This window comes from Pipistrellus kuhlii, unplaced genomic scaffold, assembly GCF_014108245.1.
Source record: "Pipistrellus kuhlii isolate mPipKuh1 unplaced genomic scaffold, mPipKuh1.p scaffold_m20_p_15, whole genome shotgun sequence".
Taxonomy (NCBI): Eukaryota; Metazoa; Chordata; class Mammalia; order Chiroptera; family Vespertilionidae; genus Pipistrellus; species Pipistrellus kuhlii.
The window spans coordinates 44,774,891-44,802,680 of NW_023425460.1; the positions used below are offsets into that span (position 1 = coordinate 44,774,891).

Sequence of the window (27,790 nt, forward strand, 5' to 3'; positions counted from 1 at the left end):
GCCTTTCACTGTCTTTTTCTTTCCAGTTTTGGTTGCCAAGCCAAGAGTTTAAAAGAAAAAGGCCATCTCTGCAGGCTATTTCCCGAGGGAACACCAATCCCCTGAGAACACTCCCCTGGCAGGGTACCCTTCAGGCCCCCGGTGGAGGCACCCCTCGCTCCCTGCCTGACGCCTGCCGATCTTCACCAGCTCCCGGGAGCCGTTAGGAGGTTGTGAGTTAGCTGCGGTCACTAGGGTTACCCTCCCGGTAAAGGCACACCTCGGCAGGCCGTTAACGGAGCTGGTTTATTGCGTTCTAGTTTGGTGGGAGATGTAACACGTCTTTAGCACAGCTTTGTGGGACACAGCGACAGAAGGGGCCTTTCTCCAGGTCCGTGTCCGAGGGGAGGCGTGGCGGAGCCGCTCGGCTGTAAGAAGTCCTTCCTGCACTGGGCACCGCTGAGCTGGCACTAATTTCCTCCTTTCAGTGTGGGCAGCAGCTCCCCGTTCTCTCTCAGTTCCTAGAAATAAAGGAGACAGTGACAGTGACGTGTACAGGCCCCAGTGAAAAACAACACAGTTAAAGATGCATCTGCATCAGAGAGCCAGACAGACGCCAGCCTGCCCCCCAGCTCAGCACGGAGCCACGCCGCGGGCAGAGGGCGCGGCCAGGCCCCGAGGTTCAGGTGCAGAAGCTTCCGCAGCCGCAGGCTGTTAGCTTTGGCGAACCCGCAGCGGGAACCAACGAGGCCTCCTGCTTAAGCAACACAGAGAGAGGCGGACACCGAGGGCCTGGCGGAAAAGCTCTGCGGTGGAGCGTCCACTCAAACCTGCACACACCACCTGCTGCCCCGCCACTCTCTCACCACCCCGAGTTCCCCCATCCACCCCGCCCCCGGTCCCCAGCCCCCGGCAAAGCCACAGCACTGCTGCGTCAACACAGCGAGAGGCCAGGAACCAGCTGGCCCCAGGACCGCCCAGGAGAGCTGGAAAACCGCCATCAGATGTGAAGTGTGACTGAGATTTCTAGTTAAATGAACATTTACTTTGATGTGACGTGTCGGTTCTTATGAAGCAGCCTGAACACGTCAGTAACCGGGGAGCCTCTCTGGGTCAGACCTGGAGGGAGGTCCTGTCATGCTCGGCCAGCCCGCGGCGATGTCTGGGACCCAGCACCCACAAACAGCAGCCGCCCGCTGCACCAGGGCCCGCAGGGCTGTCCGAGCACACGCCCAGGAGGCCGCGCCCTCGGGCAGACCGGAGGGAGGTCCTGGCTGTGACAGGCAGACGCTCGCCTGCTTCTCCGGGGCTGTGACCCCCTCTGACAGGCGAGGCCTCTCAGGCTGCAGCATGGGGCGGCGCGCTGGCCCGGCAGACAGTTTACAGGGCGACCCGGCCTAACTACTCGGACTCCAAACGCTCTCCAGAGTGGGCTCTTCAGAGCTGAGACCCACTCATGCGTCCATACTGCTCAGCAGCCCGTTCTCAGGACGGAGACTGACAGGGTCACTGACTCTAGCTCCTCAGGTCAGTCGCTCCTTCACCAGAGAAGCACTCTCCCCTAAAGGGGCCAGAACAGACCCGGGAACGCAACCCGGTTTTCACTGAACACAGATTAGGAACCCCGCTCTGCAGGAACACACCAACGTGCCAATCCGGGAGCCGCTCCCAGACCTCCCCACAGCACCCCTCCACGCTCCCTTCCCAGCAAGGAGCACCAAGCCGCACGGCAGACACTGCTCTGTGCCGAGAGAAGCTGCGTGCGGCTCAGCTGCAGAATTAAATGAGACTTATTGATTGCACCGGCCCAAGGGTTACCGATGGCTGAGGTACCGGCTATAAAACATTCAGACAGGATCAGGCTCAGGAGAGTCTGGGTCTGAAGACTCTGTGTTTTACAAAAATAAAATACCCGTGTAAAGGAACAGATGCAGACCTATTCTGTTGCTTCAGGGTTATTCACAAGCTCCTAAGTGAGCCCTTTTTTCCACCAGCAGGAGTTTCCCAGAACAAGGCCTCCCTGGCTGGCCTGCGAGTGTGACGTCACACCGGGAGCCTGCAGGAGGCGCCTGCGCACAGCGCAGCCTCTGCCCTCCCAGGCCGCACTCATAAACCTCGACCAAGCTCCCACGGCACGGCACGCAGGTCCTGCTCGGCTCCCTTCACGTTACCAAGTGCGGCCTCACAGCTCTCACCTCCCACGTAACGAGGAGCAGTACTTCTTCCCACCTGCCTTCCCTTAAGCCAGAGGTGGCCTCGGAGGAAGTCCAGGCAGAGGACGGAGGCCTGGGCCCAGGAGCAGCTCGCTGCCTGGCCAGGCCCTGCTCAGGCCCTGCCGCACCCACCACAGCCCCCTCCAGCACTGTCACCCGGGGACCAGGTTCCCTCACAGTGTCTGCTGCACACAGGTGCCATCGCACCTCTAGACCTGAAATTCTAGAAGAAAAATAAAGGCCAATGAAAATCCAACAGGAGTTTAAAGCCAACAAAGAAGGGAATGAATCCCAGAAGACATGTAAGAAACCATGTCCCCTTCAAATGTGCTCACAGTGTGAGAAGGAATCCAGGTTCCAGCCTCTGAGACCCAGGGGGGATCTGGTGTGGCTAACGCACTGCAGGTTTCCTTCGGGAGCCAGGCAGTAACCACAGGGCCAGGCTCGCACTGCGGCTCAGGCTCCTGCCCACGACCTGATGTCACCCAAGAGCATGTGAGGCAGGAAAGAGAAACCTGAGAAAAGCTCTCTGTAATAACAAACGCATTCAATTAGACCGACATCCTTCCAGATGTCCTTCCAGGACGAAGCCGCGGCTGCGAGGGAGGGATCCAGGCAGCCGCTGTGGCTGCGAGGGAGGGATCCAGGCCGCCGCTGTGGCTGCGAGGGAGGGATCCAGGCAGCCGCTGTGGCTGCGAGGGAGGGATCCAGGCAGCCGCGGCTGCGAAGGCTACTCTCCCACAAAGTCCGGGCGCCGGGCCTCCGGTATTGGAATAATCACAACGGGAGTCTGAAGGCACAGGTGGACTTCAGGAGCAGAAGCAAACGTTTCTGGCTGGAATATTCTAGGTGACTCCCAGACACGAGCGACCTTGATGTTTACAAAGAACAGACAACTATGGAACGAAGGCGCAGGGCGAAGAAAAGCTGAATCGTGCAGGAAGTCCCACCGGACCGAGTGCCGTGGGAGAAATGAAGCGGGAGCATGGCCGCAGGTAAGCTTGGGCGGCATCGCTCAGGAGCCGGAGGGCCCCGAGCAGCAGCCAGTGTCGGGCAGCCCCACAGCGAAGCAGAGCCTGGGACTCGGGTGAGCGGGGAGGGCGGTGACTGGCAGGACGGGCAATGACAAGCTGGACGACACAGTCAGGTCATGGGATGCCTGGACGTGGGCCAGGAGAGGAAGGCGGCAGGGCAGCCCGGAGTCCCCACTGGGAGCGGGACTCTCATCCCCAGCGCTTCGGGTGCCCTGGCACGGACTCACCTTAACGATGTCCAGGCCCCCGACGAGCTCCCCCTTCACGTACAGCTGCGGGTACGTGGGCCAGTTGGAGAAGGTCTTCAGGCCCTGCCGCACCTGCGGAACCACAGATCCCTGACACCGGCCCTCCGCAAGGGACGGAGGGACCAAGGACGGGACAGACAGAGCTTACCTCCTCATCCTCCAGAATGTCAAATGTCTCATAGTCAACACTGCAAAAGGAGAGGACATTTTAACAGACAATTCAGTGCTAAACAGAAACTGTAAACCTACTTTGTGTTTTTAAAATAGTCAAGAAAATAAACCATTTCGGTGCCAACAAAATTTACTATAGAAAAACGAAAACGATTTTACTTTTTAATCTGCCTGGTACTATTCGGAATACGTCATGCCAAGACACAAGCGTGTCTGAATTTTTCTCTGGACAATACTAGGTTGCACAGGGGCCAGCACTTTTTCTTAAAGGGCAAGAGAAACATGCCGCAGGCCATGGCCAGAGGCTGCTGGGCCTCACCAGCCAGGGACCCTCACTGCCAGCAAATGCCGCCTGTGGCAGGGGATGGACGTGGCCAGGACGGTGCTGTGCTCTGACTGCGTGGTGGTCAGGGAGTCAGTCGGCGGGGACCAGGCCTGAGGGCCCAAACATTAGCCAAAGAAAACGCCACATACACAGTCCGAGTTCCCCCTCAGGGGAAACCTTGGTTACTTAGTAAACAAGTTCCTAAGAAACCTATCCATGGCGCAGAAATACTCAAAAAAAAGACAGCAGCACGTCCCAGAAAAGGGATGTTGGAAAGAGCAAAAGGAATTAAAAAGGGCCTAACAAGGTGAGTCTCCTTCAGGGGAATGGAGGGAGGCAGATCTGCAGCCAGCAGTCTTGATAAAAAGCCACCTGTCAGGGACCCAGGGAGTCCGGGGCCCGGGGCCTGGGTCAGAGTCCCAGCGGTTCTGTGTAAGGGACTGTCCACACCTCACCGTGCACCTGGGGCTCCACCCTTATGGCGAGTTAACCTGGACTAGCAAGACCAGAGCAAGGACCAAGAGCCGGGCCTCCTTTCTCCTCACCACGGCGTTCCCGCTGCAGAGCCGCAGAGGCTCCCTGGGCGCCCACCGCAGCGCCATCCTGTTTACCAAGGCTCGGAAGCCCAGGCCCCCAAGGACTGCCCTCCCGTCCCCTGAGGACTGCACAGATACAGGACAGAAAGCAGGCAGGGAGACCGGTCCGGTCCTGGCTCCTGAACCAGCAGAGGGAGCCCCAGGCCAGGCGGGCCAGGAAGGGGTGTGCGTCTCCGTGGAGCTGTGGCCCAGGGAAGGCAGAGGAAGGGCCATAAAAATAAGGACCAAAACCAAGCCAGCTGTCCGCCATCCTCAGGCAGGGAGCAGGACAGCTCAGCACACAGCACACAGGCTGGCCAGACTCTGTCCGGTGAGAGGCCACAAGCATTTTAAGAAATCTATAGTTTTTCTTTTTAAGTCCCTAAAACTGCATGTAAACCTGTACTATTCGACTATTTCAACTCTCCCCACGAATGTCTAAATATTTCAAAGATTACTTTCCCTATAATTTCATAGGGCTGCCTAATCTACTTAAAGCTCTGATTAGAAAACTTATATTAAAAAGTAATTGTGAAATAAAAGAAATAAGCAAAAACACATGACAAACTCTACAAGACATGTGTAAATATCCCCGAGTGGTTCTGTTTTAATTTTGTAAATTGAGGTATAATTGGCATGTAAAAGTGGTTGTTTTTAACCATAAAAATCAATCACAATTTTCTCACCTGACAGCTTATCACTGAGCAGATCAAAAGCAAGGACCTTGCATGTAATTTAACCTCCCCCTCAGATTCATACAATCGACCAGTTCTTGCCCCATCTGCTTTATGGACTATGTAGACACTCCAGTGTTTTTAAAGGAAATGAAAACACCTATAATTCACTCTCCCCAGCACACCTCACGCCTGGAAAGAACTCAGCTATTAACTTCCTCCGGGAGGCAGACCAACAGTTATGTCACTGCTGCCTGAGAACCTCCTTCATGTTACCAGGAATTTGACAATGGCCAGAACATTCTACTGTAATCTACCTTAAAGCATTCACAAAACAGTGTAACAATACATAGATAAAAATACATGGATTTAGATATAACTAAAAGTTAGAACTTCTCAAATAGACCATTTAAAAAGAAAACTGACTTACCCAGTACTATTTAGTATTTCCAGAATCTGTTTGCTGAATCCACACTTGGCTTCCTAAATGCAGAGAGAAAGAATGAGGACGCCCGGCATTTCCCCACGGCCCACAGCATGGCTGTCCCGCTGTCCTGGCCCAGCTGGTGGGCGAGTACGCACCTCAGGGCCCTTCACATCACGGGCAGTCAGGGGCGAGGGCTCAGGGGGCACCTCCAGCACTGACCCGAGACATTGGCTCAGACGCACCCCTTTCCCCCAATTCACTTGGGTCTGTAACCACGTGTCTAGCCGCTTCTCATCTTTGTGGTCAGCAGTCCCTGAAGCAAACCCCCATGCTCTCTCACGGAGACCAGCTCGATAACTCCACCTTCTACCGTCATCATCCCTGTCCTGTTCCAAACTTCTTGGAGGTTATGGAAATCTTACACTTTTTCATGCACAGAGTCTCAATCCCCTCAATCCTGAGGGGAGACTTAGGGCCACACAAACACCTTAATGGCGATAATGATTATGTTCCCAAACGCACGCATACTGTCTGGGCTTCCAGAAAGAAAAAAAGTGTTTTGAGAATAAAAATAATCACCAAAAAGAAAAGCTGGCTTTCCCACTACTGGGAATTACTAGCTTCCTCTGTTTTGTTTAGTAAGTTCATCGGAGCAGTCAAAGAATCTAGGTCCTCATCCGGGGATCACACGCTGAAATGCATCTGACCATTTCCTAGCTGTCCTGCTTCCACTGTAACAGCTACACTAACTGGTTCCTCTGTAACTAACTGGTGTCCCTGTGACCTCGGTCTCGCAGCCGCTGTGGGGGGCTCCAGGCTCTGAGCACCAGGGACAGCCAGGCTCTGTGAAGTGACGGCAAAGCAGCTCCAGGAAGCATCGCCACAGTGCCAATGGTGCTGACTCCAGAACGCGATGGCATCTGGAGGGAAGTCGTGAAGTCGGCCTCTCAGCGGCTCTTAGCCAGGGAGGGGCAGACCCTTGGAGGATCTGATGAACACTAAGAACGTTCTTTTTAGAAAAAGAAGAATGTGCAGTGACAGAAAAGGGAAAAAAATTGCCAAAACAATATCACTCATTCCGCACACAAGCACAGAGCACACAGGCGGCAGCAGGGGTCACACACAAGGATGTCTGAGGCCGCAAGCCCGAAGCCCAGGAGGTTCCAGGACGCAGGAGGCGGTGGCCAGCCTCACCGTGGGCTCGGTCACGGTCCCGACAGCAGCTCGAGGACAGGAAGTGAGGACAGTGCTGCCCGGGGAGCTGGGCGCAATGGGAGGACAGAATCAGAGACGCAGATGACGTGTCTGATGTCCATAAGCACCGATTAGGCCCCGAGAACTTCCTGCTGCCTCCGCGGCTCCATCAGCCGCAGCGGAAAAGGCGGTAAATGTCCCCCTGCCGCCCATGTTTCCACAGAAGAAATTACAAGGAAAGCCATTTTGAGTTCTTTACCTGCTTGTTTCCTTTCATAAAGAGCATCACAGAAGCTTTATTCGTCAGTACTTTGAGCCTAAGGAGAGAAAACTGATAAGGAACGGCTCAGCTCAATTATTCAGCCCACGTTCCTGCCTTCAGGAGCGGCGTGCACGCCGAGGGGCAGCGGGAGGACGCTCAGAGCTCGGAACGGCCTTAAACAGGCACATGCACGGACGTTTTCCTTCATTTCACACTCTCCCTGAGCCGCTGTAAAGCACAATGTGGCTTCTTAAGGCAAAGAATGTTCCTTCAAGTTGCCATTTAAGCCCATCAGCTCACAGTGCTGAGGAAATAGTAATACCCAATCCAATGAGGAATTGTTCGATACGGGCCCGCCCGGAGCCTCCAGCACTCCGTCCTGCCTGTTCCCGCATCCCGAGGCTGCGCAGGCTCCCCGCTCAGTGCCCACAGGGCCGCCCGGGGGGGCACTGCGTCTTGGAGCACCACTCGGCGGCTTCACTTCGGGCTGAACGCATCGCACCATCTTTCAGCACCAGAGCGGACTTGCTGTCAGAACGCGCACATCCGCACGCTAGCCTAGCGCCTAGAAACAGGCCTCAGGAACAGCCAGTGGCTGCTGAAGACCCTCTTGGCCCCGTGGCCCCATCACCATGTTCACCTCCTGCCCCTGGTTCTCTGGATCCTTCGTGGTGGCTCCAGATCTCCTCACAGCATAAAGTTGTCACAAATGGAACCACAAATCACGCACAAAGCTGTCATGTACACTTTCAACAGAGTGTGATTAGCTAATTCTCAAAATAAACAAACGAACAAAACACAGTGAGAAACATGATGCTGATCCCAATCTCACCTAGTAACCTCCACCTGCATGCAGGGAAGCAAACAGGCCCCTCTGTCCCACCCATAGACGTCACCAGCCCAGGGACTCTGGCCCCGCAGGAGCCCTTTATATTGTTACTCAAAGTACACTGCCCTTACTCCCTACCTGATTCCAGCCGGCCAGCCTCCGGGTCTGACCACAGAGATTGGGGAGCACTCAACCGAGAGCGAGCGAAGAGCGAACCCAAGCAGAGCCGGTGCACTGCACTCTCCTGGGGCCACACAGCCTCTGGGGCCGCCCGCGCTCTCTGCAGAGGACCCCAGAGTAACAAGGGGACAAGGAAGACCCCTTTCTTACCAAAAAGGCAAAAAAGGACGTAAATCATTGGAGAAAACCTGAAGGCCGGCTGGACGTAGCCGGAAAACTGTTTACAAGGGCAGGTAAATCAGTGGATAGAGCATCAGCCTGGGGACTGAAGGTCCCAGTACAATTGTGGTCAAGGGCACAGGCCCAGGTTTCAGGCTCGATCCCCAGTAGGGGGCATGCACGAGGCAGCCAATCAATGGTTCTCTCTCATTGACGTTTCTCTCTCTCTCTCTCCCCATCTCCCTTCCTCTCTAAAATCAATAAAATATATTTTTTTTAAATTTCTCAAAATGTGAAATGGCAACACAATGACATGGAGAATGTTTGCCTTACAAACTGAAGCCCAGCCACTCGCCACGATGAATGGCTGATATACTGCTACACTTCACAAGAAATTCCTTCTCAAACCTTTACTTAAATTCATATTTATTACAATAAAAATTCCTTTAAGTCTCCCTACAGGCCAAAGTCCAAAATTTCTGTAAGATAAAATGTCTAAAAGCTGACTGAGATGCTTCATAAAACGAGTCGGACAGACTTCACATTCCGGAACCTCCGGACGCTAAGTCTCAGGGTGTGGAGGCAAGGGGCACCCGCATGGCCCGCGCCCGCAAGCACAGCCCTGGCTCCCGACCCCACGCCAGTGCCCGACGGGACAGGGACAGCTGCAGCGCCAGGGCCCGTGCAGGAAAACACAAGGACCAGCTATGCTGTGAGCAGGACCTGTGACAAAACCCGCACATCCAGACAGCGGGACCCTGGCTCAGAAGTGCAGACACAACTAAAATGGGGTGGCCCGCTGCAGCAGTATCGTTTCTATAAAACCAAGAATACCCTCCGCTTAGTCATCAAACTGACACCCAACACTCCGCTGTCCAAATCACACCGTCCTGCGTGAGGATGACGTGTCTGACTGCAAACAGCAGAATGACGAACTTGGCACATGAGACCAACCTCTGATTTCTGAACAGTAAGGCAATGCTAGGCTGAGAATTTTAAAACTATTTTTAAAAATAACGACAGACTATTTGAAACTCTTAAAACACTTACCTTTCCTCTAATTTGGGGGCTTTGGGGCAAATTGTATCTAGTTCTTCAGATGCTTCCAGCTCCTGAAATAAACACAGGTAAGATGAAGGAACCTTACAGGTAGGCCCTGGCCACACCTAACACACAATGCCAGTCCCAATCATCTTCAGAAATGCCCTCACATGTGCCAGACTCAGCCTGCTACCGGAGAAGTTCTTAAGAAACCGACTCTGACCTCATACAGCACTCAGGAAACCACGCTCTAAATGAAAACTCCCTACCCATCCAACTTCCCAATCCTAACCTTCACGATGTCCAGTCCGCCTATGAGTTCGCCAGACACGTAGAGCTGGGGGTAAGTGGGCCAGTTGGAGTAGGTTTTGAGGCCCTGACGAACTTCTTCATCTGAGAAGATATCAAAACTGCTAAACTGAATATTGTGTTTGTTGAGAATTTCCACCATCTGCTTGCTGAAACCTGCATTCAGAAAAAGAAAGAAAAAACTTGGTTTCTCTCTCTCTCTCTCACATACACACAACTCTGAATTCAGAGTACATGTATGTACTAATCATAGATGTTTGCCTCTGCTTTACCAATGATTTCAGAGAAAACAAATTCCAAGAACCCCTTATCTCATGCCAAACCACATACCACATGTTCACAGGATTTAACTTTTTAATACACTTGTGAATTTTTCTTGTGTGTGTGTGTGTGTGTGTGTGTGTATCAAAATTCCTCTTCCAGGCACATTTTTGCTGTTGTTGTAAAAGAAACAGTACAAGCCAAAAAGCAGAGCCTCAAGCCCTGCCCATCAATCAGGGGACTGACCTGGACCCGGGACTCACCCTGCCAGCTCTGCTGTCCTGTGCCCCTGTCAGAACCAGCACTGGCAGGACAGGGCTCTACAACAGCCATTTTAACCACTGCTTGCCCATTCTGGAGACTCGGTTCAGTTTGTCCTTTACTACTTCCCATGTAACCACTTCAGCAGTTCTCAATCTTTGCCCCTCTAAATAAAAGAAATTAAAAAGCAAGTGAGCCCTAACTGGTTTGGCTCAGTGGAAAGAGCATTGGCCTGCGATCTGAAAAGTCCCAGGTTCGATTCTGGTCAAGGGCATGTACCTTAGACGTGGGCACATCCCCAGTGGGGAGTGTGCAGGAGGCAGCTGAGGGATGTTTCTCTTTCACTGATGTTTCTAACTCTGTCCCTCTCTCTACCTCTCTGTAAAAAATCAATATATATAAATATATGCACGTGAATGTGTTCTGTGCAGTCTAAAAGGGATACTTCCCACACTGGGTTTCAGAGCTATCCCCTCTGTTGTTACATATGAACTGTCAAACTGAGGGAGCTCTTTCTCATCTGGTGTCATAACTTGACAGTTTCTTTTTTTAAACTATTTACATTCCCCCAAGAACGTTATGTGATTTTTTCCCTACACTGTAGTGACAATCTTAAGCTCCATGATTTTATTACATTTTAGTGACACATTTTTGTTCCATACTTTTTTGACATAATTTTCTTAGGATTACATTAGCTATGAAGAATAAGTGTGAATATCAGTCTTTTATAAACCTATTGGTCTTGTCTGAAAAGAGGATATTTTTCTTTCTGTAAGCTAATTCTTCCCAAGTGTTTTCAATGCTTGCAATTATCTTACCTAATAATAAACAAATATGTAAATTGACCATAACTCCACAATGCCCACAGCCAATCAGAGTGAGTATGCAAATTAGAAGGTCAAAGACGGCGGCTGCCCAGTTGTTCTAGGTACGGAGTGGCCAGGCAGGGCAGGATGCCTGCTATAAGTGGGAGGGTGGAGGGTGAAAGGATCTACAGGAGCAGAGTGCCGCAGTGAAGACAAGACTGCAGACTCTGGAGACTGCAGCAAAGACAAAGACAGCAGACTCTGACCTGAGTCTGCAGCAAAGACAAAGACAGCAGACTCTGGCCAGAGTGAAAGCCTGGATCCTGGGTGCCAGAGGAAAATCAGTGCTGGAAGCCAAGGGAAGGAAGGCCTATTGCATGAATCTCTACGTGCAACCAGCCTCTAGTTTATAAATAAAACTGAATCATAAAATTCAGTATAAGATTATTTCCACCCCTGACCAGTGGCTCAATGGTTAGAGCATCAACCTGAGCACTGAGGGGTCTCAAGTTCAATTCCCCATCAAGAGCACATAACTGGTTTACAGGTTTGATCCCAGCCCAGGTTAGGGTACATGCAGGTGGCAACCAATCAATGTGTCTCTCTCACATTGATGCTTCTCTCTTCTCTCCCTCCTCCCCCACATCCACTCTCTAAAAAAATGCGATAGGAAAAATACCCTCTGGTGAGGATTAAGAAAAAAAGAAAACAAAGCAAGCAAGCAAGCAAAGAACAGATTATTTTGAGATCAGGCTCTATCTGATGCCCTGCAAACACACCTTCACCACTAAGCTGTGGATCTATTAGTGAGAACCAAACACCTCCCAGCCCGCAGCCTACTGACAGCAGGTACCAGCACAGGGGGGACAAAAGGGTTTACAGCTGTACGGGAAACACAGTTTATTCTTGCATTATTTATCAATCATTGTATTGTTTTCCATAGGAGCAACTGTAAACCTATTTTTGCCCCCCTATATTTATTTCTATAGCATAGAAGTTGCTTTTCCTACAACTGAAGTGTTAAGTTCATGTACCGCCTCAAGTAAAACACTGACTCTGAGATTTTTTCACTCATCTGGGAGTTCATTAGTAAACAGCTAACGGCTGATTGCTCATGGTTATTCTGTTGCCAATATATTAACTCGTTTCTACTGTAACTGGCTGAGAAAAAGCTTTATTTTAGCTTCAGGCAATTACATGCAGACCAGAAAGATTGATTGGTGGTGCTTCATTTCTAAGGGTTAAAGTGGCTGGCTGGAAATGTTATGCTTAAGGATAAAATAGTAAGAAGGCTTTATTCTAATAACAAAATATTTACACACATTTTTTAAAGAAAAATGCATGCATGCGTGCATGCATGCGTGCATGCAATAAAGATATTTACAAGCAGAAACCCGTTTAACTGCCACAGAATCCCCCCTTCTACCTGGAGTCATTTCTACCACGACAGAAGCCGTGAATAACAAGCCCACTGCCACATTTCATCACTAACAACAACAAGACGCTGCAGACGCTCCTGAGCCCCGAAGCTTTTGTCCGATGTAAAAGGTAAAACCCAATTAGATGACTCTCACTGCAGGAGAAATTTCTGTACTGTGGTTCCAACACCTTTCCTTCTGCTAAAAGCTCTGTTCGCTGAAATAGATAAAAGAATTCCCAGCTAACGTATTAACTGCATGTTGGAGAATATTACATTCTGCGTAAGAAGATGCACAGCTCGGCCCTCGCAAACATCTCCCGCACACACGACGGCTCGGTCCTGTCTTCCTCGGATCACAGATGAGGACAGCTAATCCTGTCGACTGAGACCCACTGGCATTCCGCAGACAGAGCCCGGGAGATGCCAGGGCAGACCCAGAAATAGCTGTCCAGGTTCCTTGATACAAAGTTAGCATTTTTCCTGATGAACTAAAGGTGAGGTAGGTGGGAGCCAGCTAGTCAAAAAGCAGAGGAATCAATGGGAGCCTGGTCATTACCGATGGGAGGGCTTTCAAAGTGAACTCAGTGAAAACACAGAAGTACCAGCCACCAACAGCCATGACAAAGGAGGTCTGCCTGGCTTCCCCCTCACATGCTAAGGAAAAGCAAAACTACTTCCCTCAGCACAGACTCCGGCAGGAAGAGGGTGAAATGGTGCCCGACCCCTTACGAAACAGTTGGAAGAGGGAGCAGAGCTGATGAAGGCAGTGCGGGCAGGAGTATACACACCTCCCAATTCATCCTCAGCTAGATATTTTATTAGAGAACACAGCAATACTGCACAATGTGTTCCCAAACGGGACAGAAAGACCTGTAGCAAAAACCAGACTATCAGGAAACAGAAAAGCCTTTTAAACTGTAGTTACAGGTACTTGAAATACCAGGGGGGAACATTCTGGAAAGTATATGAATGTCTAACAACCATGCTGAAACTAATACAAAACGATATTGAATGTCAAATGTCATTGAAAAATATTTTTGAAAAATGTAGATACAAAAATTATAAAGAATTTGTTAAACCCTTGGTATCTAAACATCTTTTAGTTTCCTCATTAGGTCTTGAATATCTGTCTATATCGTGTTTTTCAGATTGCTCTGAAATGCTTTACAGCTTTTTTTATTCTCACTTGTTATTTGTAGTCTTCTAACTGCCACTTTGACAGTTAATATAAAAATAGCCATGAACACGGCATGCAGTCAGTCTAATGAAGGAATGTAAGCAGGAAAGGACTGTTTCTAAGTGAACTGAAAAGGATCTCCGCGACTGGCTCCCACTCGCACCCCCACCCCACGAGGAAGAAAGGCAGGCACAGGAGGTGGCTGCCTGCACCTCCAGTCACAAGGCGGGAGGCACGGGGCAGAGCCGGGACCACAGCCCACCTCGTGACATCTAGCTGGCCTTCCCCTCCGGTGCCTCAAGCTTCAGTCAGCCCACCTGCCGGTCTCCTTAGGCCCTCACCAGCACAGAGGAAGAGAATGCTATCGGTTTTCTGTAGGTCCACCAGGTCTGACTTGTCACCCAGCTTCCCCCACAATGTGCCGCCAGGTCTGCAGCGCTCCAGACTCAGAGGGCCTGGGCTGGCGTTCTAAGTCCTGTTACTGTCACCACAGCAAGTCCAGAAATGACCTCCATGCCTGACGGCAGGAAGCAAACCAGTGTGCCCTCCACTGAAAACAAGCACCTGCCAGAGGCCGCCCGAGGCCCCGCAGCCAGCGCTGGGCAGACACGTCAGCTCAGTGCCTGAGCAGCAGGCCGCCTGGCATGTGGATGTTGGCAAGGAAATTGTTCAAGTAGAACTGAGAGACAAAGAAATGATTTTCTTGTAGCTTTTTAGGACAGAATTCATCATGAAACTGTATTTTTAAACTAGACATTTTCATAATTTAATATGTAATTTGCTAACCACATGGGGAAGAATTTATAACTGAATTTATTTGGAAACTTGGCTATTTTCATGGTCACCCTAGACAGCCAGTCAATAATCCCACCAATAGCACCCTCCTCACACAGTCCCTCCAACGCAGCTGAAACAAATACTCAGATTCTCAGTAGCGCATCCAAACGCATTAAATGCTCAATTATACAGCATCACACTGTATGCGAGGCATAGTACAAAAAAAAAAAAAAAAAAAAAAAAAAAAAAACAATGTAAGCCCCATACCAGAGGCATCAAATAACTGTAAAACTTAAGGATGAAATCACAAGCAGCTATGAGGTTCGGAAAATAAGAGTGACTATGAGACACAGAATTAGGGATCTTTAAATGAGCAGAAGCTAAAATCGAAATGACAGCGATGGGTGAGAAATACAGTCATTAGATGCTGTGAGACCAGGCAGGCAGAAGTCCCAGGGCAGACACAGGAACACGAGCAAACTCAGCGAGCTCAGGAACGGCTCGGCTGGAGGAGGAGGGTGAAAGGGGAGCTGTGAGCAGCAAAGGGAGCGGAGCAGGCAAAGCCCATTCTGGGGCGGGCAGTGTGCAGTAGGAAGCTGATCCCAGCTCTGCAGCCAGGAGACAGACCGTGGGCAAGCTGCCCTCACGCCTGTGGGTACCTCCGCAAGCATCAACGATCTGGAATTAGATGATTCTAAGGTGCCTTTTGGTTGTTCTGAGTCTGTAGTGCAGACTAATTCACTACCTAACCTTTAAACCTTCCTGACTTTCTGGAGGCATCTGAACAAGCCCAGGAGGATGGCACGGCTGAAACCAAGCTGCCCCATCCTGGAGAAGGCCCGTGGTTACAGGATCCGAACAGCAGCTCTTACCACAGCGCGGCTCCTGCGGCGTCCCCTTCATGAACAGCATGCAGGGGGCGGTGTGGATTAACTTCTTCAGGCGGAGGTTGAGGTCTTCTTTGGGGTGCTCAGTCCCACTGGGTGGGAAGGCGCCCACAGATGCATGTCGCTGGACTTTTTTGGTCAACTCTGGGGCATGGGCACCGTCTAATTGGTCAATTTTCTGAGAATTCTGAAGTTAAAAAAACCCATTTAGTATGTGAGGCATTCCTCCGTCACCTCTATATTTTAGGCTCCAAAATTATAACAATTATGAGTCCATAGTTCTAGTCAATTTTTAAAGGGGTCAACACTATTACTGGAGAACTTTTTAGAAATCTGACTACCAACTGCCTGCAATGCATCTCAATTTTAGAAATAACTAATTGTTCTTGTTTTCTCCCCCCTTTTTTGGGAACATACTAGGAAAACATCTGTCAATTTTCAAATATCAAATCCCTTCAAGCAGTTGATGTTTTTCAAGAGTGGTACAGAATTTTGGGGACACATTCCCATTTACCTGAGACTCACTGGGCTGGCTGTAACTCAAACAGACCAGTCCCACCTAAAACAGAGAGATCTCCCACCCGGGCTGGGACGCGTCCTTTCTCAAGTAGAAAGGAGGCATGTGGGGCTGTGGTAACACCCAGGGGCCCTAAGGACAGACCCGCATGGCTTCATAAAGGAATCATTAATCAAACCGGGCCAGCCCGCTCTTTCATTCCGTCCACACCGCCCTAGCAACCAACTTCTGACCCAGCGCCTGAAACACTGTGGTCCACAGCATGTGTCTGAATTGTTCTCAAGAAGCTCCAGTCTGGCTGCTGGACCTCCAACCCATGTCACTTTTCCAGGCCCCCAGGACAAGCAAACACTGAGACTCCGAGAAGAGACAAAGCAGGAGCAACCCAATGGGAATGGTCAGGGGCCAGGGGAGCGGGTACAGAAACCAAAACAGAAACCCCGCGGCCCAGGGCAGATGGAGACTCTCTTGTGCCAGTTTCATCCTTACCTTGAAAAACAGAAACGTGGGAACAGAACTAATTTCGTATTTTTCAGATACTTCAGGAACAGCTTCGGCTTCCAACTTTAAAGTAAGAGAATTGAAGCTTGATTACAAAAAGGTCCTTTTTGACAACTTCAATATGTAAATCAGTTTCACGTGCATCATTCCTTCTGGTAGGTGACGTTTTTCTAAAGAGTGTAGTACAAAAGTTTATGACACATTTACATTTAAATGAGACTCACTGGGCTGGCATATCATCCACTGAGTCTGCGGTGTCAAAACAGGTTCAGAGGTTTTTATTTTGTTGCACATTTCAAAAGATGCCCGCAGGCTGTGAATAAAATTTTTGGTGCACTAGTGACCTAGTAAATTTTCAATCATATGCAGCTACTACTATATTGAAATCCATAAATCACTGACCCCAGTTATGTCATGATTACAGTGCTTATTTTCTGCCCACAGCAATTCTTGCTGTTTGCTCTATTGACTAATTTCAAGAGGCAGTACATCATGACTGACAGTTGCAGCCTTCTGCAAATTATGAAGCAAAAAGGAGTATTTCTTCAATAAACTATTGATGTCTGATAAATTTTACTTTTAACTCCTGCAAGGCTGCTGGGCACGAAGCAGACACTCGCAGGTTCCCGGCTGCTGGTACACGCGCCCACGTGAATGCCTGTGAACTGAGGGGAGCGCACGCTGTGCGACAGTTCCCCTCAACAAGACCCCCTGTGATAGCGGATGCGCGCATCTGAAACACATTAAGTAACACAATCTCCGAATAATTAAACACGATTACTATGAGCTATTATGTAAGATTTAAAAACAGCCCACTTTGAGAAAAGCCGATGTCTATTGCATTTCTCCCTCCTAGGACCGTCAATGTAATATAAACTTTTTAAAACCAATAAAGACCTGTATTTACATTATACCTGTAGGAAATAAAATTTATTGGTAAATTACATTGTTAAAAGTTTTTAAAATATAACTACTGTATTTTTCCCAGAGTGAGAAATTTCCACTGGGCTTGAAACACTATTTCCAGCCCGAGCTTTGACCAATCCAGCACATCTACGCAAACGAACCTTGACATAGTGGAGGCACAGCCATTTGTCTTTGGTTTGGTTCTCCCACCTCGTATGCTCTTGGGTGCTCTTTTACTCCCTTAATTCTATTTTTCTCTACAACACCCTCTTGAAACAATATTTTTAATTATTTTCATTTTTAAATGTTTATGAGAAAAACTCCATACACTTTAAATCAGCATCAGCGGTCCAATAAAAGAGAAAGAAGAACAAAGAGAAGACTAAGCAAGGGGAGAGACTCTAGAACAGACTCTACAATCGGAGACACGTGTGTTTTCCCCACAATCCCGCAGTCAGACCAAAGAGGAGCAGCAAAGGCAATTCATTATCTTTTGTCTTTTTTAAAAAATATATTTTGTTGATTTTATTTTATTTTTTTTTTTTCAGAGAGGAAGAGAGGAGGAGAGAGAGTTAGAAACATCCATCAGCTGCCTCCTACACACCTCCTACTGGGAATGTGCCCTTACCAAAATCGAACCTGGGACCTTTCAGTTCACAGACATGCTCTATCCACTGAGCCAAATCGTTAGGCTCTTTTGTCTTAGACTGAGATCTGTGGCATGCCCACTGCACACTGGGCACTGGGCAGTGAGCTAGGCTCACTAGATTCTCATCTTTGATATGACTGGATTCTAACAAAAAAGTAAAATCCATAAAAGGGCTACACTAAGACCACTAAGATAATGTGGTCTTAACCCACAACAGGCATAAGTAAAACCAAAGTCTTGTATGCTGTTAAAAGTGGTCTCTTCTCACCCTGACTGGTTTGGCTCAGTGAATAGAGCCTCAGCCTACGGACTGAAGGATCCCAGGTTCGATTCCGGTCAGGGGCATGTACCTTGGTTGCGGGTACATCCCCAGTGGGGGGTGTGCAGGAGGCAGCTGATGGATGTTTCTTTCTCATCGATGTTTCTAACGCTCTATTCCTCTCCCTTCCACTCTGTAAAAAAATCAATAATATATATATATTTTTTAAAAAGTGGTCTCTTCTCACATTCCTGGTTCCCAGCAGGTCCCTTCTGGAAACTCTTCTGGGAAGCAAATAAGCCTCTTGACATCCCCGCTGAAGCCAGAGGATCTTTACGTGTGCCTCCCTCCCCCCCTCCGTGAGCTGCAGACACCAATCTCACAAAGACAAAGGCACTGGTGACAGGCAGATCCTGCTGCGCATGGGCTAGGAGTACCAATGAAGGACAGCCCCACTCCAGGACGTCAAGGGCATCTGAAGTTCAAAAACCTTTGCAGCACTAAAAGTCTTTGGGAATATTTTTGTTAAATGTAAAACATGAGTTATCATAATGAAAATGGAAACTAAGTATATAAATATTTAATAATGACCTACATTCAGAAGACACCAAAGACATCTTTGATGGATAATAGATATCTTTCATGGAAGATCTACTCTGGGTCACAAGTCATGACAGGCCCTCTACATGAGCGTGCGCAGTCTCCTTACACTCGGACAGGTATGCAGCATGCAGCTCACCTTCACAGGTGGCTGGGCACAGGGTGACTTGTCCAAAGACAGTTAGTGAGCAGCTGGGCTCAGGGAGGAAAGAAAAATTGCCAGTCGTGGCAATGAGGCTCCAAGGCTGAGGGGGATCTAACCCGCACTCAGACGTCTTGTTAACCTCACACAGAGCTTTCTTTCTCCTCAGGGCGTGTTGTCAGTACAGGAGAAATTTTCAAAATCAAATTCTTTGTCTATCAAACATAAATTTCAAAATAGATATTTAACTTAACATTTTTGATAACTGTTTAAAAATTTTTGCCAAATTTAGTGCAGTAACAGCTAATCAACTATGTTCATTGGTTTCTTTTATTACCATAACAACATAGATAAAAACTAGGATGTTTTTAAGATTTAACAATTCCACTAGAAGTATCTGAGAGGCATTTATGATAAGATGCCAAATAAACTGGCGAAAATCCTCTGGCAGAGAAAAACAGGAATTGGGCTGGTCAGACGGTACCTAGTTGCACAGCTAGTTGGTGCCCTGGAGGCTGCCCTATGTTGTCTGCTCACACACACCATCTGCACAGACACTGAGAATTAAACAGTGCAGGCTCCAGAGATGATCTATACTGACTGTCAAGAGCTCCCGAAATTAAACAGCGTGAGCTGTATCTTTAAGATGGCTGCACATTTAAGAATAAATCAAACTATAAATATTCCTATTTTTTTAAATCAGAAAATACAAACGGAAGTATATTAACTCCTTCTGTACCCTTGATCTTACAGTATGAAGTTACAATGAACATAAAATGCAAGTACAGCAGCTACTATACAAACAAGACTAACGCTAAATGAAATGCAACAGAAAAATCACACTAATCAGGTGGCTGAGTAGTCTGACTTGGAGAATGTTTGTACCCAAGTGCACTGACTGCAGGGTAACCACAGCCCAGCACCATCAGTGCACTAAACTTGGGGCGGGGGGAGGAGGGGGAGCTACCTGCACAAGGAAAGCAATTAAGAAATGGCAGGGTACAGCTCCCACAAGCACCTACCACCTAGTCCAGAAACCAATCAAAACAAGAGTTAAACAAGTTCCCTAACAGTCCGACCAACAGCACAGACTAAGTTCAAAGACCCTCCCCCAACAGCCTCAGGGGTACATGGGAAAGACTTCACATAAAATGGTTTGATAGAAATCATTGTTAGACACCTTAAATATAGACAATTTTTATTTTTTAAAATAAAATCAAATATAAAATTTAAAAATGGCCACTCCTACAAAAGCATGGGTTTGATTTGGACTTTGGCTCTGACTAGGGGAATCCAACTTGATCATCACCCAAAAAGCCTTATATATTCTTCTTCCCATCTTCTCTACCAGGCACTTTATCTTCAAAGATTTTATCTACCAAACAACTGATACATGATAAATATGTATTCCCATTTTTGTTAGTGCTAGAAAATCAACGTTTTAAGTTTATTCTGAATAAAAATAGGTTTCTAGCCGAAACCGGTTTGGCTCAGTGGATAGAGCATAGGCCTGTGGACTGAAGGGTCCCAGGTTCGATTATGGTCAAGGGCATGTACCTTGGTTTCGGGCACATTCCCAGTGGGGGTTGTGCAGGAGGCAGCTGATTAACGTTTCTCTCTCATCGATGCTAACTCTCTATCCTTCTCCCTTCCTCTCTGTAAAAAATCAATAATATATGTGTGTGTGTGTGTATATATACCCTGTTTCCCCAAAAATAAGACAGTGTCTTATATTAATTTTTTCTCCCAAAGTTGCGCTAGGTCTTATTTTCAGGGGATATCTTATCTTTCCATGCGCTAGGTCTTATTTTCGGAGGATGTCTTATTTTCGGGGACACACAGTATATGTATAAAATAGGTTTCTATGGGGCTTAGCAATAGAAGTAACTCATGTATCACCTCAAAGCCCTTGTAAACATGAGACCCTCAGGATCTGACCGAACTTGGTGGCCTTCACCCCCACACCAGCAGCCCAGGAAATGAGGGCACTCGGACTCAGTGATGGGAAAGCCTCTTCCAGTGAGCACAAACTTGGACCAAAAAAGCATGCTACCTTTTCTCAGGCATATTTTACCATTATCTATAAAATAAGAAATTATTGATGGTCACAAAACTTTACATCCAACTATTAAAAATATCAAGTTTAACATAACCTGCATAGCCAAAACCGGTTTGGCTCAGTGGATAGAGCAGCCTGTAGATTGAAAGGTCCCAGGTTCGATTCCGGTCAAGGGCATGTACCTTGGTTGTGGGCACATCCCCGTTGGGGTGTGTGCAGGAGGCAGCTGGTCCATGTTTCTCTCTCATCGATGTTTCTGACTCTCTATCCCTCTCCCTTCCTCCCTGTAAAAAATCAATAAAACATATTTCTAAAAAAAAGATAACCTGCATATTCTGTAAATCCATATTTCACAAGTCAAAAATGCCACACTACTGCAGTCGTTAAAAAAAAAAAAAAAAAAAAAAGACTGAGTAATCAAATGAAAACACACAGAAGTAACAGAACATCAGTTCCATAGCCCAGAAGTTCAAAAGGCTCCCAATAAGCCAGCTGTTTTCAAATGAACCACATGCCGCTCTGCCCAGGAAATGCCCGTAGATCTCGCCTGTATCTCCTTTCTCCTTTGCTCACGGTGGCTCAGCAATCGCAGCCTTCGGAACAATCACCGCACAGCTCCATGCAAACTGCGCTGCCCTCCTCCGTCCGGGGACAGAAAGCCTGTGCGAGGAGCGAGCGCCGCCCCCCCCCCCACACACACACACAGTCACCCTCCCTGCGAACGAACGGCAGGTGCGGTGGGGCTCAGGTATCCCTGACAGATAAGGGCTTCCGACCTTGGCTTGCTGAGACACTTAAGCACTTGAACAACTCAAAGTCTCACTGCCAAGTCTGGTACCAATGTGAGAAGTAACTGTAGAGTCACTTTAAATAAATCATTCAGATGGCAGCCAGGAACAATGAATGTGCTACCTAAACCGGTAACATTAGACATACAAAAGCAGACTTACAACAATTACCATCATCTTGATTAATCTTATGATTGAAATGTTTAATCATTCATTTCACTTGTAATCGTTATCTTTTATCACTGACCAAACATGCAGTTTTAATGTTCCCTTCCATTATTTATATGGGACATTTTAGGGTTACATTCTAAGGTTACGTTACACATTTCATTGGAATTTTAAATAAGTCCTTAAATTTTAAAAAGCTAGCCATTATATTCACACTTGCTCTATCTGCATAACGAAGGATTCATACAAAATTAATGCGAGCAGTTACTTGGGGGGGGGGACAACAGGACTGATGGGAAAGCATGTGATGAGCCTGCTCAACACAGCTTCGCAGTTTTGATTTTGAGCCCCCTAACCGCAATACCTATTCCGAGCACACTTGTCTGCAGAGAAACTGTCTGATAAATTATACACCTGCTGTACAAATGAATTAGCCTGTCCAAATTCTCTTTTCAGTTTATATATCAAGTGGCGTACAAACCCAGCTGATGTCATTTTTAACTCTATGTACAGGTATACTTGTCAACATGGCTTATGAACTAATAAATTCTGGTTTTAAGAAATAAGGCTTTGGATTTTTAGTTTGTTTGTTTGTTTTAAATCCTAAAGATCCAGGCTTTTGAATACAGAGTGTGCCTTTCTTCCCAATAATTCATTTCTAAGACTCTCAACTCATATGCTGGCCTTTTGTCTAACCCGGTACTAAGTCCTGAATAACAATGTGTCTAAACCAAGCGAGCACAGTTACCACTTTCCTAGTACTTACCCATCTGAGAGATACTGCAAATACACAGCCTGTAACACAGCACACAGCACAAACACAGAGAGCAAGAGAGATGGCTTCCTTTGTCCTCTGCTTCCTGAAGTCAGAAAAACCTTCCGTGTCTCCTGCAGGTCTGCCCCGCCCGGAGAGCAACTCTCCCCACCCCCCAGATCCCAGCACCTGGGACCCCCTTTCCTCAATCACTTTCCACACCACACCTACCTGGTCCGTGAAACGTGTCTGCTGATATTTTTCCTTTAAAATCCTTATTAAAATCACAATTGTCCACAGTGAATGATCTAGTCTGCTTTTGCCCTCCCCGGTGACCCATCCTGCTCTGTATTGGTCCTGTCCGCCCCACACACGTAGGGAAAGACACATGTAGGCAAAGTGTGGTGAGTTTTACACTCCTGATACTGGAGAAATGCAAAACTATTTTAAGATTTTTAAGAATAGTCTATTACAAAAATAACAGATTCCAACCTCCATTATAAGCATGTGGAATTCCTTCCACATTAGCTCATATAAACTCCTACAAGACAGGACACAGAGCAGGATGTACCTTCACAAAGGACACCTGGGGGTGCTCCTTGGCCAGCTCTGCCATCACGTCGTTCATCTGAGCGCACTGCGGAGCCCATGGCGCCCAGAAGTGGACCACGACGAGGGACCTGTAAGTGAGTAAAACGCAGATTTAAAAGACACGGCATCTTCAGAAAGAACAAATGCTGACACAGACTCAGTCTTCCCCACAGGACATCTTTCGTTGTGTTAGAATTTCATTGTATTAAACACGGACTAAGACAGACGGACTTGCAAGGTCTCGGGAATCTTCTAGGAGAATTTTCAAGTTAACGGTATTTCTTGAGTCAATGCTTGGCTCACACAAAGCGGTCCTGAATATTCATCCACCTGAACTAAGAGTCATGGACGTCAACCACCTTTCTGACCCTGAGGGACGGTGGAGACCGGATTCCTGCAGCTGAAATGCCATGCATGTTCGTAAAAACCGACTACAGAAGCATGACTGCTGTGAATGACAGTATGCACCTGTTTCAACACGTACCTATGATGAAGGGCATGATGTACCATCGGAACAGGAATAAACACCGACAATGAGAGCACGCGAGCAGCAAACATGGGAAAAACGGAACTGCGTTTTACAAAGACATACTTTCTATATTATGCTACGAAGATTTTCTAAAAATGGATGGTATGAACAGAATAGATTAATATGCTGTTGATGAAATTCTTAGGAGACTCTGTACATATCTATCAACTACTCTCATATAAAATTATCTTGCCAAAGATATCTCCAAGTCTATCTTCATATCCAACTGAAAAACCCTACAGTTTTATAGAATTCTAAGCTCAAATATGATCCCCCAACAACAAAAAACCCACAAACTAACAAACAAACAAAGATCTGAAAATTCAGGAAGAAAACACCTTTTAAGTATGTTCCATGGAGAGGAACCAAAAGTAACTAACACAGTGAGGTGAGTCGGTGAGAAGGAGCCCACCGCCAGCAAAGGGAGGCGCTGGGGTTCGAGGCGGGAGGGGCAGGATGGGGGGCACTGGAGGCACAGTTTGAGTTGACAGTTCCTGTCTGGGTGGCAGATCCCGGCACAGAAGCTGCCAAGCTGAGAGGAAAGGGAGTCTAACGGCTGTTTGTGATGCGATGGTCTGGAGTCAGGAAAGAAATCCGCACTTGATCTGCAGATTCGGGAAGAGACAGTCCGTGCTGGCACCCGGGCACCATGCAGAGGGACACAGGCCAGGTCAGTCTGGGCTCCTAAGCACTGAGCTGCAGGACAGGTGGCGGCCCAGAGGCACAGGCCGCTTAGAGGGCCTCTCAGAGCCAAGAAAGAAGAGGTGCCAACCAACCAGCTCAGCAGGAAGGAGGCTAGCAATGGGGGGAGGGGTGTCCGGTGGGAGCAGGGTAGGTCCCCCCGCAGCATGGGGGGGCCTGAAGATGAGGAGGTGCAGACTGCTAGAATCTTTATGAGATCTGGCTGTAAACAGAGAATGAGGCAGAGGCAAAGACAGGATCAAAAAGTGGGTTGTTGTTTTTTAAATATATTTTTATTCATTTCAGTGAGGAAGGGAGAGGGAGAAAGAGAAACATCAATGATGAGAGAGAATCACTTATCGGCTGCCTCTTGCATGCCCCACACTGGGACCAAGTCCAAAACCCAGGCATGTGCCCCGACCGAGAATCAAACCGTGACCTCCTGGTTCATAGGTCAATGTTCAACCACTGGGCCACACGGCCCAGGCAGGAATGGGTTTTATTAATACAAGAAAGCCTGGCGGTTTATGTTGTGAGGGAAACAGAGAGAAGCTGAAGAAGGCAGCGGGGTTGAGAGTGCGAGGCCGCAGAGGCGGCAGGGGAGGGGGGAGCTGGAGGAATCCACGTGAGAAGCGGGACTGTGTCCTCTGGGCCCGAAGCAGAGGCATCGATAAACATGTAAGTGTTGGGGGAGGAACAGATAGGAGAGCTTGGGAGATGCGCTGGAAGTCCTGTCTTCCCAGATAAGAAGCAAGGTCATTGCTGACACCAAGGAAAACGGCGGTCCCGGCAGGGGCAGAGAGAGGACCGTGCTGAGGGAGAAACACCAAGGAGAGCAGGAGCCTGAAGGGAGACACCCTGAGTGGGAAGGCACGCTGCCCGAGGGGCCCCATGAGCGTCACCATTTGTACCAGCAGAGCGGGAAGCTCAGTGCGCAAGTAAGGCCTCGGGTGGAGGCCAGAGACGCCGTGTGTCCCCCAGCCTGCTTCCCCTTCCTCTGGGGCAGACAGCGAGGCTGGGTCCCGTCTTCCTCACGGCTGTTCGGACCCTTGCAGCTGTGTGGGTCTGCGTTCTGGCTGCTGGGGTGAGGCCAGAAGTGATCTACTGGCCCCTAAAAGCCCTCCCACGTGAGCCTCTGGCTGCTCCAGCCACATCTCACAGAGCCTCTGCAGAGGGTACGGGGCCCTGAGACCTAAGGCATAGTGAGAGGAGAGGCGAAGCCCCAAAAACCCATGCAAGAATGTTCCCTGTAGCCTTGGACATAAAGGCCAAAGCCTGGACACAACTCAAGGTGCACAAGTTGGAGAACTTGTGAAATTCATACAATGGAATACTACTCAGCAATGAAAAAGAACCAGCTATAGCCACTCAACAACATGGAAGTGTCTCAAAAACATACTGAGCAGAACAAGACACAGACGGGGAGTTGTGTGACTCCACTCACACCCAGTCCACTCTCCAGGCTCTCTGTCCTGTTTCCAATGATGGTCACTGTGTGTACCCATCCAATCACCACGGTCCCTGCACCTAACGAGATCCGGGCATTTATTTCATTATAATAAGTTAATACCTCAACTTTTTACCAAGTTGAAAGAAGATTTTTAAGATCATAATATCTATAATAATAAAGTGTAATATGCTAATTAGACAGGACGACCTTCCAGACAAAGCCAGGGCTGGAGAGAAGCCCGGGTTTCAGGTGCCAGAGGGAAGCGGGTGCCGGCCCGGGGGAAGGAAGGCTTGCTCTTGCATGAATTTCATGCATCGGGCCTCCAGTTCAATGATAAAAAGGATAAAGTGAAATATCCTGCTGGTTAAAATTAAACTGGAACCTTTCAGAAATGCCTTACACTTTAAAGTCTCTATCCTAAGAACACAATTTAAGAAACAAAGGTAGATGAATATAAATACTTGGCTATTATTTTAAATAGCAAGTAACTGTAAACATGGATTGCCCTGGTCAAGGGCATGTACCTGGGTTGCCGGTTCATTCCAAGCCCATGGTCGAGCAGGATTTGGTTGACAGCCAATCAATGTGTCTCTCTCACATCAATGTTCCTCTCTCTCCCTCCCTTCCTCTCTCTCTCTGTTTTGTTTTCTCTCTCTCTCTCTCTCTGAAAAGTAATGGAAAAAATATCCTCAGATAAGGATTAGCAAATATATACATGTATATATGAATATATATGGTCCAACAATATAGTTTTTAATAGTCATATAACAAAATAAATCCATTAAGATTATATGTTAAGTATGTCAAAGAATTTTTAATGACATGGGATATATTTTTTTAACTAAAATAGGTTACTAACCTTTTTTAAAACATATTTTTATTGATTTTGAGAGAGAGAGAGAGAGAGAGAGAGAGAGAGAGAGAGAGAGAGAGAAGGGAGAGGGAGAAAGAAACATCCATGGAAGAGCAGAACATGGGTGGATACCTCGGCTGCCTCCTGCACAACCCTACCCACCGGGGACCAAGCCTGGCCCAGCATGTGCCCTGACCCGTGAATCAAACCAGCAACCATTTGGGGCGCCGGCTGAAGCTCCACTGAGCCACACGGGCCAAGTTCAAACATTCCGCTGCCCTCGGGTCGGTCAACAGCATCGCTGCCTGTGAGCTGCACGCGGGCAGGAAGCGTGCCGGGCCCTGTGAGTGTCACCTCACTGAACCCCCACCCCCGAGCTGGGCACGTCCCGCTCCCCGTCGCGGTGGGGAAACTGAGGCAGGGTATAAACCCGGCCCAGGAACTGGCTGGCTGGGCGGTGGCTGAGGCGGGGACTGCACACGGCCCCCCGCCAGCCTCCCCGCCGGAACCCCCCCGGCCGGGGCCGGAGGACCCGCCACCCTACAGGCCGGGGGCAGGATGGCCGGGGGCCGGATGGCCGGGGGCCGGATCGCCGGGGGCCGGATCGCCGGAGATCCCGGACCCGTGAACCCTCGGGCCGGCCGGTCGGCTGTGGCCTCGGGCCGCCCTGAGTGTCCTCGCCGAGGGCGGCAGCTCGGACCCGGCGGCCTTCCTGCCCGCGGGCGCCGCCGCGAGGGGTCTCCGCGCCCCGCCGACCCCGGCTCGGCCACCGCGCCGCCGCGTCCGGGGCCGGGGCCGGGCGGGCAGGTGGGGCCCGGGCCTGCGAGCGCCCGGCGGACGGGTCTGGCCCGGGGTCCGGGGTCCGGCCCCGCTCCTGCGCCAGCGGCGGCGGGACCATGGCCCGGGGGCCGCGCCCGCCACTCCGCCCGGGCCGGGCCGGGCCGCCCCGCCCGCCGCGGCCGCCACCTCACCCCGCCGCCCGCCGCCCCGCTCACTTGGCTTTGAGGCGCAGCAGCTCCTCAAACTGCCGGGGAGAGCCGACCTCCGCCACCGCCGCCGCCCCAACCGCCCCCGCCGCCATGCTGCCGCCGCCAGACAGGAGCAATCGAGCGCGGGCGGGCGGCGGGGGCGTGG

At 49.1% G+C, this 27,790-nt stretch overlaps 1 protein-coding gene across 1 annotated transcript; it reads right to left on the bottom strand.

Annotated features, from left to right (window-relative positions):
* Nucleotides 1-266: 266 nt before the first annotated feature.
* On the bottom strand, nt 267-27,790 carry GLRX3 (glutaredoxin 3). The gene is made up of 11 exons (XM_036439300.2): nt 27,652-27,790; nt 23,124-23,232; nt 16,216-16,290; nt 15,195-15,396; nt 9,604-9,776; nt 9,321-9,382; nt 7,100-7,157; nt 5,650-5,702; nt 3,623-3,662; nt 3,454-3,546; nt 267-500 (listed from the first exon to the last, which is right to left on the bottom strand). The coding sequence occupies exons 1-11, from the start codon at nt 27,735-27,737 to the stop codon at nt 450-452; spliced, it is 1,002 nt and encodes a 333-aa protein (XP_036295193.1). The 5' UTR covers nt 27,738-27,790; the 3' UTR covers nt 267-449.